Here is a 13,745-nt window from a genome sequence, read left to right as displayed (position 1 = left end):
AAATACACTTAACTGGTAAACATCTGACTCTAACATTATTTTATCAGGACCATTCTTCTCCAGACAAATCCCAGACATTGTGCTTATTTGCATTAGAAGCTGCTATGTGCTAATTTTAAAGATTTGTGCACCAGCTCTCTGAGCACATAATGGCAGCTTTACTGTGTTATAAAAACAGTTAAGCATGGAGAATTAATGGAAAGATGTCTTTTCTAATGTAATTAGTTCAAATTACTAAATCTGAGCAGAACTGAAATCACTCACTTTACCTTGAAAAGCAAGTTTCAATTAAAAAGAATAAAAAGGAACTCCATGTAAATATTTACACCAGAGCTTAATTGAATCTTCACAAAAACAATACCAAATAAATCATTTGGAAAGGAAACTGGGTTTCATGTTGTACTGTCTTCCTAAGACTGATGGCTCATGTTCAGAAACAATATTACTTAAGAGAAAAAAAAGATCACTGACACTTCCTTTTTTGTCAACAGAAACATTCCTGATATCATAATTAAACCAGCAGGTTTTGAAAACACTGTCTTAAAGAGAGCAAATCAAGAGATGGACTTCACTAAGAAAATAAACACACCTGGTGGTAAGAAATGGGAACGGGCTTCCGAAAAACGATCCATTCCACTATCTCGCTACACGGAGGAGTAGTCAGAGAACCCGTGTAGCGGTAGTAACTCCCCAGCGATGTCGGCAGGAGGTCCCGCAAAACAAAGGGATCCAGAAAGGTCTCCTTCTCTGCAGGAAAGATTGACAAGTGGAATTACACTTTTTTTACATGCCTTTAAAACAGACATCACATCGATAGGCAGCCTAACAAGGTGTAATGGCAACAACATATTTTATCATATATATATAAAATGAAAGATGAAAACACCGTATCGGGAAAGCTCTATAAGAGTTGATGTGTTGATTATTAAAAGAGCAGCCAAAATGCTAGTCAATCCTATACCGAACACACACGCTCCAGTTCTGAATGTACGCAGGTGTGAAATGCCCTTGTTATCCCACTGGTTTATGTTAGCACAGAAATAACACCGTATTCAGTGGTTTCAGCACTCAGTCAATGGCTCTCCAGCCTGATGGCAGTGAGGGTTCACCAAGACCCAGTGGGGACACAGCCGGGCTCCTGTGGTCCTGCTTGCTGGTGCATGACCAAAGAGCATCAGGTAGCACATCCATCCCGTCCCCACCAGTGGGGGAAAGGGATGTAGGAGTGGGATCAATCCCTCTGCAGGTTGCTGAGATGGAGGAGGCAGAGCCATGCCAGCCAAACTTCGCTGGGAGCTGCCAGGGAGATGAGCTGAGGAGCAGGGCTGGAGGGCACCTCTGAAGCTCAACAAGGTGGCTGAAGCAGCATCCAGGAACTGCTTGTTTGGGACTGCCTGCAGCCAGCCACACAGGCATTGCTGGCGACGTTGTGAGACGCAGTCAGCACAGCACCAGAAATACATTTCAGAGGTAAAACCACTGTCTCTTCTCCCTAATCCATGAAACTCCTTCCCAGGGTCCAACAGTCTGGGGACAAACTCTTTCCTCTGAGAAGCAACTTGGACAGCCTGAAATGCAAACCTAACCACTGAAAGCATTTAGCTTCAAGTAACAGTGACAAGCTGGTAATATTTAATACTGTGACAAAAAAAAAAAAAAAAAAAAAATTAAAGGAAGGAACAGCTGCAGGCAAGACAATTTCCCTGCCATCCCTGAGCATTTATCCTCTGCAATTTATGTTGACTCAGAGGCCGAAGCTCCCTCTCAGCCTGTGCAAAGGTGTTCACTGCCTCAGGGCATGCTGACACACAGGTTCTCCCATACATCTCTATTCCTCACTTTCTATATTGTTCACGGTTCAAACAAGAGTCTACATTTGGGTAGTAGGAACTCTTCTCTCTCTGCCTCATCAGAGCTGCTAAGCAAGCCCGCTCCCCGCACAGCAGAGCGGAGAAACAGGTAGGCTGGTGACTGACACACACACCTTCCAAAGTCAGAATGAAAAGCAAAAGGATGAAGTCTGCAGAATTCACTTGCCAAGCATCCCACAGTTTTCTGGAAGTCTTGATCAAATCCAGAGTTGCCTATACCTCTGTGCAGCAGTCTGATAATCAGGGTCTTTTTTTCCTCCACCGCTGCTGCAAGGTGCAAATATATCATGCACTTCAGACATCTATTCTCCTGCACAATATCAACAGGTGTGCAATGTTTTCATAGTCTTTAGTGTTCCAAAATAGGAGTAATTCTATTAAAGTCAAAGTACACATTGTAATAGAATACTGCTATCTCTTCATTAACAACTTGGTTACTTCTAGCCCACACAGATATCAACAACTTCTGCATGTCCAAAAAGGAAACAAACAAATAATAAACCACAGGTTTTTTTCCTCTTCATAGCATACCTCTGGGAAAAAAGTGTGCTTAGATAAGAAATAGTAAAACATATATGATTGGCCAATGTTGAAAGAGATGCTAATCAGAAGTCATAATCACAGCAAAAGGTCATATTTAATTTGATTGGCTTAGTTTTATGAAAAAAAACTTGGTTAGAAAAACTGTAAACTCAGTCACAGGATGTGATTTTCAAACGCAGCGTGCGCATCTTCACAGCAAAAAGACATGGGTTTTCTATTTCAGAAACTGTCTCTCTATGGAAGCTGAGCACACAGCGGACAGCTGTGAATCTGAAAGAGTATTTGAACATGCAAACATCCTCTTTGCGTTAACAGCCAATGACTACATATGGAATAGTTGGGAGGTAGAGGCACATTTTGGAAAAAGTTTTCCTCTTGTATTAAAAAAACTATGTTTCAGTTAAAATTAACAATTTAACTATTTTTAACTTTCATAATCTTGAATTTAGAATGATGGAATCAGTTAAGATGCTGGATAAACATTCTGTAGAGAAACTGAGAATATGGAGTATCCCTTTATCAAAGGATGGCAGGAGAATGAGCTCATTTTACACTTTCAAGGATTTTTGTGCCATATGCTGACAATATTATATTTTAATAATTAATTGTTCATCAAAGGAAAAGATGAAGAACAGGGATGCTAAATTCAAAGTTATTCAAATTGCAAAAATGAATAATGCATGACTTTTATATTAAATACACACTGTATTAAGTAGTCTACATTTCATCCAACTCTGTCTTTCATTTTTAAACATTTTGAACTACAATATGAATAATCAACCAAGGGGAAGCTTATTTAGACAGAGAAATACCTTATTTGAATGCAAACTGGAAGTATCCGACTATGATTAAATTTTGGTTATCAATTAGGGAGGTTTTTTCTGAAGAATTTGGAAAGTCATAGTCAGCTCTAAAACAGAGTATTTCTTGAGGAAAAAGTAGCTTTGCTAATACACAGTTTAAGTAGGGCAGGGTGTACTCGATCTAATTTTTCATGGCTACAAGCAACGCTGTTAAGTTTTCATTAATGAATTCCAAAGATTAAAATAAAAAAAAAACAACATATAATTGGATTAAAATGGCTACTAAAATAGATAATCAATTGATTATGCTTTAATAACCTAACACTTCTGAGAACAGATCATTCATTTGTATCGCTTCCATCTAGACGTGTGGTACAGATTTTTAGAAACCAGAGTCACAAAACAGATCGCCACGTGAAACTTAAAGAAAAAAGGACTTAGAAATTCAGCAGTCTGCCTCCCATATCCTTCAAGAGCCTATCGAAACAGTAAATGCCACGAAGTTATGTTCCTAAGAGTTTGAGACATTTTTGAAGATAGGATTTTGAAGTCATGTCACTTTTAAAATTTCAACCTTACATTGGTTATCCTTGTTGGTAAAACTGTAAGGAGAATGATTTGCAAGCTAAGCGACAGCGTTCACCGAATATGGTAGAAATATTTTCTATACATGTACACATATGTGTATATATATAATTCCTACTAAATAAGAAAGAACAAGTTTGGAAATAATATCAAACCTTTCCTCACTGTCTTTTATGACCAGCTCCTATTTCCTATTTTCAGTGCTTTGGAGGGGCACAGAAGCCCAGGAACAGGCTGAGCAGGGTGATGAATTTATAAGGAGGGACAAAGTGGACAAAGCTGAGTATTACATGACCCAGAAGACAACATTTGCTGACAGGTACTAGGAAATAACTGGCAAACAAAAGTAATAAAACGCACTAATGAAAACATGTGTTCACCTGCAAATACCTGTGAAGCACCGCAATCAATGCTGCAAACGGATCCACGAGCCACTTCCTTGCTCTTACGAGTAAACCAGAGCCCTACACCGAAGCGGTCTCTTCTGCTGCTCCTTGTCGCACTCCCATCCCAGCACCCGAATGCAGATGGGCACCCAAGCAAAAAAATAAACATCCAGGAAATCGGAGCCCCAGAGATCAGGACCATAACGACAGGCCCTCGAACTAGAGAGCATTCCTCTGGGAAGCAACAATAAAACGTGCTGCTGCGGCCACCACTCCCGGGCAACACAGAAAAGAGCAGCACCCAAAACATCCACCGAGATGCTCCACTAGCGCAGTACAGCCTGTTTTATCGACAGTTAACAAACAGCATGACTTTGTTTACAGTATCAAGGCTCGTAAAAATGTGTTGACTCTAATATTTCTAAAGGAAAAATTAGCAAGTGTCGCAGCTTCATTGTTGACAATTAAGACAATGATTGTGACATTTAAACTACTGAGTGTTCCACAACATTAAAGGAAAGGATTGTATTTTAACGCTTACATTCACAAAACCCCAAATAACAGAGCCAGCTGGTAGCATATTTGATCTTCTGATACAACATTCATGCCTACCTCTTGGTCCCTCTCCCATAATGGCAATGGGAAAAGTCACACCCAGTACACTCTTTATTTGGGCTGGTAAATCTCCCTAATGTTTTGCATGGGAACAAGGTCCATTTTTTGTACAGCCCAACCTAAAGGTAGAGCAATTACAAGCGTGATTTAAAAAGCTGACCTATTTACACTCTTTATTTGTCAAGGCATCACCACAGATGTGAATTAATACTGAATTGTACATGATAGTTTTCCAAGCAAAGGAAAAAATCAGATCTTAAACCAGATACCAGTAGGGGATCTCCACCAACTACTGCAGTTTTCACAAGCTGATGCCAACAAATATTATATTGCAAGAGCCATCAATTTAACGTTTTGAGTTCAAGGACTGACTTGCTAAAAATATATTCTGTGAAACGCTAGATAAAGATAGACCCAAATTTTTAACCAAATCACTGTAGAGCAAGAAGCTTCTTGAGATATGCAGGTAAACAGCACACAACTATCTGTGATCAAACCCCTTTTTAAACCTAACAGGAACTTAGATTGGAGATCACAAGAAAATAACTATATGCCAAGTCCATTTATATCTCATGGACTGCTTTGGGACTTTCATCATGCTTTTCTGCAAGAAAACAGGAACTTGGCTGCATTGAAAACAATATCTTAAAATGAGATTATTTCCAAAATTAATGTATGTGCAATGCCTGATAGGTGGAAACGTTACCCAGCTACACTTTGAATAACTGAAATCTGCAATACCAATATGAAGAGCTTTGAAAGTCTCCTAAATTTGTTCAACAATGTTACTGCCAATTTCATTTTCACGATGAGCCAAGTCATTCTAAAGCTTCTGCATTCAAACATTTAAAAGGCAAACACACAAAAATAATGAAAAGGACACCATGCCGCACACCCACTGAGCCAGAACTCCCCAGCTAAAGCAGGCTGCACAGCAGAGCCAGGGACCAGACTCACAGCAGTGGTTTTAAAGATGATATTACAAATATAGGATGTTATTTCAACTGAAATGATCAGCAGAGGAGTACTTGCTCTGTAAATCCAGCATGAAGAGCAGTTTCTGACAGTCCTCTGTACTTAGGGTAATTCTTGTCATTTATTGTGTAATTATTTTTCTCAATTGTATTTATTTTTTAAAAACCCAGAGCCTCTACTGAACAATATAAGGAACTGTAAGGACGCAGAAAGCACAGCATGGCTGGGAGGAAAGGAATGAGGCAATAACACAGTCCTGCAGATTAATTTAATCTGAGACAACCAGCGAGCAGTACAAAAATCGGGAGGAACGAAGAAAAGACAAGTCTTCTATGAAAAAAAAAATATTAAAGTTAATTGTTTCTATACCAGGTATTGGTCTCGGGCTTAATTTTTCTTACTCCCTCTCTTAAAACAGCTTAGAAGGAAAACGTTTTGCTGGGGAGGAGAGGTCTTAACTTGTTAAAGAAGTGAAAAATAATTCTGAAACTTTAAGGCTTAAGCACTGCTGATGCAGAGCAGCTGCTGCCACTCTAGACTGGGATGAGACTTCCCCAGGTTCTGCAAAACCTAGCCCAAGGCAGAGGAACATGCAGAGGGAAGTCTGGAGGGACACAGAAACAAAGAAATATAGAATCGGCACCAGTAGTAGGTAGAAGAAAAAGAAACTATGACAAGGGGTTTAGAGAAGATGATCCCTGGAGCACACTGGACCCTGGCAGAGGTAGGGGGAAGTGAGGCACAAGCAGCCAGAGCAGCACAGGCCGTTCACGTTTTGCTCCAGCGGCGCCAGAGCAAAGCCGCACATTCTCGGACTTTACCACCCCTCTCTTCTCAGCAAACATCCTCAAAACCCACCAGCAATGCACCCAGCTCCTTCCCCCTGCAGGTGCTTTGTTCACATTCAGCATCAACCTTAATTCTTAACAACTGCAATCTTCTCTTTGTTAATTTGAATTATTTTTGTGTGCAATGTATTAATTCTATGTCAGCTTGCTGGTCTTTACTCGGCCGTGACCAGCACTGCTTTCCGCAGAGCTGGCAGGTGAAGGAGCAGAGATTTCCAACACTTCCATCATTTATTCTTTTAAATGTCACAGAGCCCTGCAGTTAGGCACAGAGCTGCCCTATATAAAGGTGTGAACTTATCACCTCTGCTCTTATATTCATTTCCCACCTCCCTCCTCCTCCCCTTTGCTCCACAGTAATCGTGTCCTGGCCCCTTTCACATGGCTACTCTGGCTGTGAACACAAGAACAGATCAGAAAACAAAAGAATATATCCAGATCACCCCTGAGGAAAAAGAACTGCTCCTCCACATTTCCTTCTCAGTTTAACACATCATGCTGCGATCCCTTTGATGGCCTTCCTTGTTCCAAATTGGGCTGCTGCTTTCGCAAAGTTTTACTTTAAAAGATGAGGTCCCACGGTATCACATCTCACCCTCACCCCTATCCCCTGCCTTTCTTCTCTACAATCCCTGGATATTTGGTGCAGAAAACAAACAGCTTGTCAGGTGGTGTTATGGTTAAAGTTAAAAACAAAAGAAAAAACCTGTCATGCTGCTAATGGTGTTTTCTTATTATGCCTTCTGGTGTGATAGATCCACAGGGTAACTAACACTGTCTGGATTGCTTCTTTTTCAGTGCTGATTTATTTTAACAGGTTATTTGCTGCCTTTTTGCCTAGGACAACTGGAGAGACGCGCAACATATTTATCCTCTATCCTTTTTCATTATTAAAGCAATTCTCCCACTGTATTTTGGCATGGTCTCCCCATCAGCCCCTGAAACTTTGGTGGTCACCACCAACTTGCCTGAACACCTCTCGACCATCTCGAGGGAGACCCAAGATCACACTCTGCTCCATGCTAACTTTAAGTTATGGCGTTTTAATAATACAAAGGCAGAAGAAAAAAGCAAGTTTTTTCCCCAAACTCCCTTTTAAATAAACAAAGGTTCCTCTCTTCCACTCACCCCACCCCGTGTTCGCAAACAAGCAACAGATGCCATTGATTCACTTTGTACCTAAGCTTTTGATCTGGCTGCACTTTGATTTTCAGTGCTCACTTTTGACAAGGAAGGGAATAAGAGCCCCATTTTTGTGACATTAATAGATGCTTTTCTGCTGTGGTAATTTATTTGTGCTCTGCTAATAATTTTCTGCTGATTTGTGTAGATTCTTGGTGACAGACACAGGGAACAGGACAAAATGACAAAACATGGTTTCCATCACCCTGAAAGATTTTCCAGGGGCCTGGGGTTTGCTGCTCCCTCTGACAACCATCTGCTTGCATGGTAGAACGGGACCGTGCAGAGCACCTGCAGCCAGGCTGGGAGAGGGCGAACGCTGCGCAGCCTCGGGCGCTGCCCTCAGGACTGACATCAGGGAAGGAGACTCATTTTATTGCCTTTCAGGCAGCTGGTAAGAACAAGGAAAAGGCATCTCTAAGTGGCTTACATACAAAAGGGTACTAAAAAGGGCAAGTCAAAGACAGCAGAGATGGGAAAAAGCAGTGTTTCTGTGCAATAGTTCCATCCTGCTAGGTACTCCTCTGAGATCTTGCTGAGGCATGTGGCAGACAAAAGCTTTAGTAGCCATTTTAATGCAAATCAACTGTCTAAGACATAACCTGGCGTTTCATGTTCCCCTGTTCCCACAAGGGCACAATCAATCTCTCTGAGGCCCTGGGAGCCTCCTCAGTCCTTGCACAAGAACAGCTCTGCCCTCCTGCTCCTCAGCATCATGAGGAAGGATGAGGAGCAGAGAGGGGCTCAGGGCTGGGCACCCAGCCGAGCACCTCAGCAGCACAACGGAGGCAGAAAAGTCTGATTTGCAGCACCACATGCAGTGGAAGTGCAGCCAGGCACTAGTGATTTTATTACTTTACCTAATGATCCAACTTCAAATAAGGATGTGCATCATGGCACCAGCACCCGCATTGCCGGAGACCTTCCCCATCAGCTTTCGTGGTGAGAAGAGCATTTGAAGAAGAGCTAAAAAAGAGCCCCAGCGGTCAGAGCTGGAAGCCACTGGCAAGTCAGCATCTGAAAATTCCTATCACACCTGCTGGTACTCCATCCCTTCTGCAGAGAGGGGGCTGCACGCTCCCAGCTGTCAGTCCCCAGCAGGCTCCGTGGCAGACGCACGCTTGCCGTGTGCTTTATGGCAGGGAAAGCAGGAGTGAGAATAGCAGGCACCTCGCTGGCGGGAGGTGTGACAAAATCCTTGGCAGAGCACAAAACTGAAAGCAATTTTAAAATCAGCAACAGGCATCTGACAGCTCTGAAAAGAGCCTCCTCGGCATTCGTGTGCCTTTACAATGCACTGTGAGGGCAGATGCGGGAGCTGGGGAGCGTCGACGTGATGGGAACATGCTGTTCGGCAGGAAGATGCGGGGCAAACCCGAGAGCATTATCATTGATCCAAACATTGCGAGGCAGTTTGGTACATCACTGGTTTTCCTTCCAGCTAAGAAACTTTATATGGCTGCTCATGTAAAATTAAGCTTAATGTGGCATTAAGATTCTACAAAATTATGCCTGGAGAATGAGGAAACAAAGTGAACTCTGAGTAGCAACTGAGTCTGTATTGATTTTTATGTGTCCATTTCTCTATCATTGTTACTAAGCTGATGACACTGTGAAGGGCACAATTATTTATGTTCCATCAAATTAGTATGTAATTCAAATCCCTGACGAAACCTCAAGCAAAAATTGCTTTCACTTTCACAGAAAGTCCTCCTGACACTTCAGTTGTTCACTTATCCCTGGAAGGGCACTGTGAGAATCCAAGAATTTCACAGAAAAAATGAAAAGCTATACAAGAATGGTTAAAAACGAGCTCACTACTCACCAGTACCACCCCCGCATATAGCTGAGGGTCACTGTGTGTGTCACCATTATGGGGACAGACCAGTGTGGGTGCCCTACACAGCACGGTGCAGAGCACAGCCCTCATACAGGACCAGGCCTTCTAGTACCACCACAAGGCAAATGAAGATATGAGGGTGATGCTGTGATGATGTTTGTGTGGGTGAGCAATTTCCTCTTTGACAACTGAATAATTGAGAGGAAGGAGTGACTGTCCAGCATGACTCAGGAAGGATGCTCTGCCAGTTGGAGGGAGAGGGACACAGAAAACCAGGGAAATCTTCCTTAAATAGGCATGCTGAGATGAGGCACATGAGAGGAGCAAAGCTGAGGGGCTGGTGATCACTCCAGCCAGCAGACAATATACAAACGTGGTCTAGCGTAAAAGCAAGCTAGTTATCTCAACAGTCATATGTGTTCTTGGTTTCTAATATTATAGGCGACTTTGTATTGTGATGACCACCTAAAACCAACATGGGCATGAAAGTGTTATAAAATGCAAAGAAATTTAAGGTTTCAATTTTGCCTTTCTCCAGCTTCTTTTGTTGGATATCCCTGCTTGATCCTACCACTCTATCCAACAAGCACAAGAGTTTTCCACTGTATTTCAGCCAAAAAGTCCACATTGCCTTAGGGTTCCAGTTGAATGCAAATGGAAGGCAGGAAGAACCTTTTCAGATAAATTCATAAAAATGTGCTTGTGTAAGATGTAAGTAAATTACACCAAGAAAAGAAATGAGTGTCTGGAATAAAAGCTCACATCTTTACTATTATTCCATATAATAACATTAAAAGAGAGATATGATGTGAGAATTCTTCACTGAAGCGTTCCATCAATGTTTAAGAGAACAATTTCTTTGAACTACTTTGCAGGAGGAAATTCCCTTCCTCTAGCCGCCAAAAGAACCTTAGAAAAGGCCTTTAATCAGGGCCTTTGAAACAGGAAGGAAAGCGAGATTTTCCTCTTTTTCTTCCTTAATGTTTTGAAAAGGAAACAAGCTATTGAAATATATCAAGTGATTTCCTTTACTTGAAACACTACCAGCCTTCTGTGCATTGTGAGCAAAACAAAAATAAATGCCTTTTATCCACCCAGATTTTGCTGCGGGTAGGCAGCACCAAGACAGACTAATCATTATGTGGTCAGGCAATCACAACCTTGGGACCGTGTCACATCCTACCGAAACAATTATTTTGGGGAATGGAATAACACACTTAGGAGACACCGGTGTGATTATCCACTAGTGGCTATTTTGGCTGCAGCAGCGAGGAGCAAGAGAGGGAGCAGAATAAAAAGCACTGTCATGCTTGCAGGGGGTAGAGAGTCTTGAAATAGAAGGCAGGTAGAAAACAAAGCTAGAAAAAGATCCTGGTCCAGTTAGATGGCAGCTTGACTTCCTTGTCAAATTGCATAGCCACTGAAAAATCCTTGCAGCCCAAGTGGTCCTCGCTTTATTTTTGCTAGCCAGTTTTGTTCCCCAGTGGGTGGTAGATAATAACGTCTATTTTTGTGGAAAACACCACAGTTTTTCAGCACAGTGTGTTTTTATTTCACAGCAGAACCCTGCAATTTATAAACAGCAAAACCTACGGAAAATTCTCTAAATGAAGGACTTTATGGTATGTTATCTTTTAACCCCTATGTTTAATTTTCTTTGGATTTACTGGTGTTCCCAGTTGCAATGTTAAATGACTCTGAAAGTAAAGCAATTAATACAAAATCCTATTTCTTTTAATCTAACACTGTCAACTAGTTTTAGGTTTGCAGTCAAGAGAAAAAAAAAGTTTGTTAAGCTCTACAGCACTAGCTAATATCTAAAGACAATCCTCAGAAAAGGTGCAAAGATGTTTTATCACAGCACTATAGATGGGACGGAGATTTATTATAGTACCTAGCTCCATTCCAGCAGATGCCATTTGAATTACAATGAGATTATTAAAACTTTACAAATCATTATATTAAAACCTGACAAGAGTACTTTGGGAACTGGAGCATCTTGATGTCACTGCTAATGATGCATTACCCATGATAAGGTTTCAGGAAAATTCCTAAGGAAAAATTGGTTATAAAAGTATTAAATATATTAATATTTATTTCAGTACCTGCTATAAGTTCAAGGATAATAGGTTTATATGCATCAGAACAGCTGAATGATCGTATTTATGTCAGTGTTAGAAAGATGTTCATCTGCTGCAAAGTTTAATTAATTTTCATAGATAGTTAATTTTCTGTTTCATTATCAGCTCCCTAAATTTGAAAGACAAATAATTTATAAACAAATAGAAACTTCAGAGAGGAGTATTTTTAGAGCAAACAGAAGATAAATAGCAGGACTGAAGCATCAACGCTGCCTTCGAAGTACTAATATGAATGATATATTGCAGTAGGTTTTGATTGATAACTTATGCATTCTAGAGCACTGGCTGAAAAGAAACAAATCGTTTACTGTTAACCCCAAACCATTTTCAGGTAACAAATGACTTCGATCTTTACCAATCAAATAATGGCTGTGATGCCCTTAAACATCAGTGAATGGGGAACATACAGGCTCGCTGCGTCCTTCCAGGGGTGACCTGGTCCCTTAAGGACAATATTCCTGCCCTTCTCCCCTTTCCAGCAAGAAGAAAGTTTAAGCAGGTACTTACCATGATGTACAACGCCCTTCAACCCATGGATAATGGGATCCAGTGCAGGATTGTCCCTCTGACTGACCTACATGCAAAGGATACAGGATTGGTTACATCTATTCTGTCATCAGGCAGAACAGTCTCAGCTTAATCTTCTAGAGAGAAAAAAAAAAAAGATGTTATCTAACAAGCTGCTTAGTTCTCACATTCTCAATGGCTCCTCACCAAATGCCAAAGATACATGGTGTAATAAAATAAAGTAAGGAAGGTTAAATCAAAAGAAAGCGTCCTCTGAATTCATTAAAACATTAGCCATATTATCAGCCCAGCAAAGCCTAAAAACCAGAGTGCTGAATTTTTCTCCATCTACGTCTGCTTTCACAGAGGAAAACTGCTGTGATAAACAGAAGTTATCTCAGACCAGTTCATCCCTTACTGATAGGGGAATAAATCTGGTGCTGCCACTGAAATCAGTGAAGCTGGACCTCTTTTAGCCATAATGGAGTTAGGTCTTGGCATCTCTTTGCTATTCATATTTTTACACTTATTTAATTTAGTGTCACTTGGACAAGGGAGAGAGAAAAAAGCTTTGTGAGAGGATCTAGAAGAAATCTCTGATTTTTGATGATGTAATTGCTGGCACTGCCACACCAAAAACTCGTTTCCTGCAGTATTTCTTCTATCACACAGCGATCACCCGTGTCCTCTGCAACGGTGAGACCTAGCACCAGAGAGAGGCGGCGAAGGCAGCAGGAGGGATTAACCCTGTTGAGCTCCACAACTTACAAATTAAACCCATCACTTCAGTCACTTACTTGTAACACAGCCAAGGAATTTACAACCAATAATGCAATTTTTTTTTTAACCTTTTGCCTCCTTCAGAGGTATTAAAGGAATAACTCACAATTTCTGTGAACATGTTCTATTATTTAAGATACTTTCCAATTTACTTTTGGGAAATAAATACTGGCATGCACCTCATCCACATGGTCTATTTCTCTTTTTTTTTTTTTGCCACCGGTCAGCATCAGAAGCCTGTGCCGTGTTGATCATTTTTGGATGGACTGCTGCCAATGGCAAACAAATTGAATGCAAAAAGAGCTCCTCTGTACTTTATTGCCTGCCCATGACCTCAATGTCATCAGGGAAGACAAAGTTTAATCATTTTATGGCCACGTATTAACATATGAGGAAAGGAGCGGAGATAAAAGAAGAAATCCATGAGACAGGACATCGCGCCCAGCGGGGAGCACACTGTTGCGTAAAGCACAGCACCAGCTTGGAGTGCACTCTTAGGAAAAGGACATCACTGACCACAGCACATCCAAAAAATGCTTTATTGTAAAAAAAATCATGACTTTTAATGGCCTGAGGAGAAAAATAGGACTCACTGCCCAAGTTTCAAAAGAACAAGCATGTCTCTTCTTGTCCTTCCTCCCCATGACTAATTAGGAATCTTAGAAACCT

At 41.1% G+C, this 13,745-nt stretch overlaps 1 protein-coding gene across 2 annotated transcripts in view; it reads right to left on the bottom strand.

The window, feature by feature from the left end:
• The window catches only part of PTPRG (protein tyrosine phosphatase receptor type G), a 409,035-nt gene that overhangs the window by 100,305 nt on the left and 294,985 nt on the right, over positions 1–13,745 (bottom strand). For both annotated transcript variants that reach the window (XM_055707510.1, XM_055707509.1), the window contains exons 6-7: positions 12,297–12,363; positions 590–747 (exon numbers count right to left, since the gene is read on the bottom strand). In XM_055707510.1, coding sequence (XP_055563485.1) covers positions 590–747; positions 12,297–12,363 — 225 coding nt within the window. The remainder of the gene's footprint in view (positions 1–589; positions 748–12,296; positions 12,364–13,745) is intronic.

Source organism: Falco cherrug, chromosome 4 (genome assembly GCF_023634085.1).
Source record: "Falco cherrug isolate bFalChe1 chromosome 4, bFalChe1.pri, whole genome shotgun sequence".
In the NCBI taxonomy this organism is placed as follows: Eukaryota; Metazoa; Chordata; class Aves; order Falconiformes; family Falconidae; genus Falco; species Falco cherrug.
This window is presented reverse-complemented; position numbering and strand designations above follow the sequence as displayed.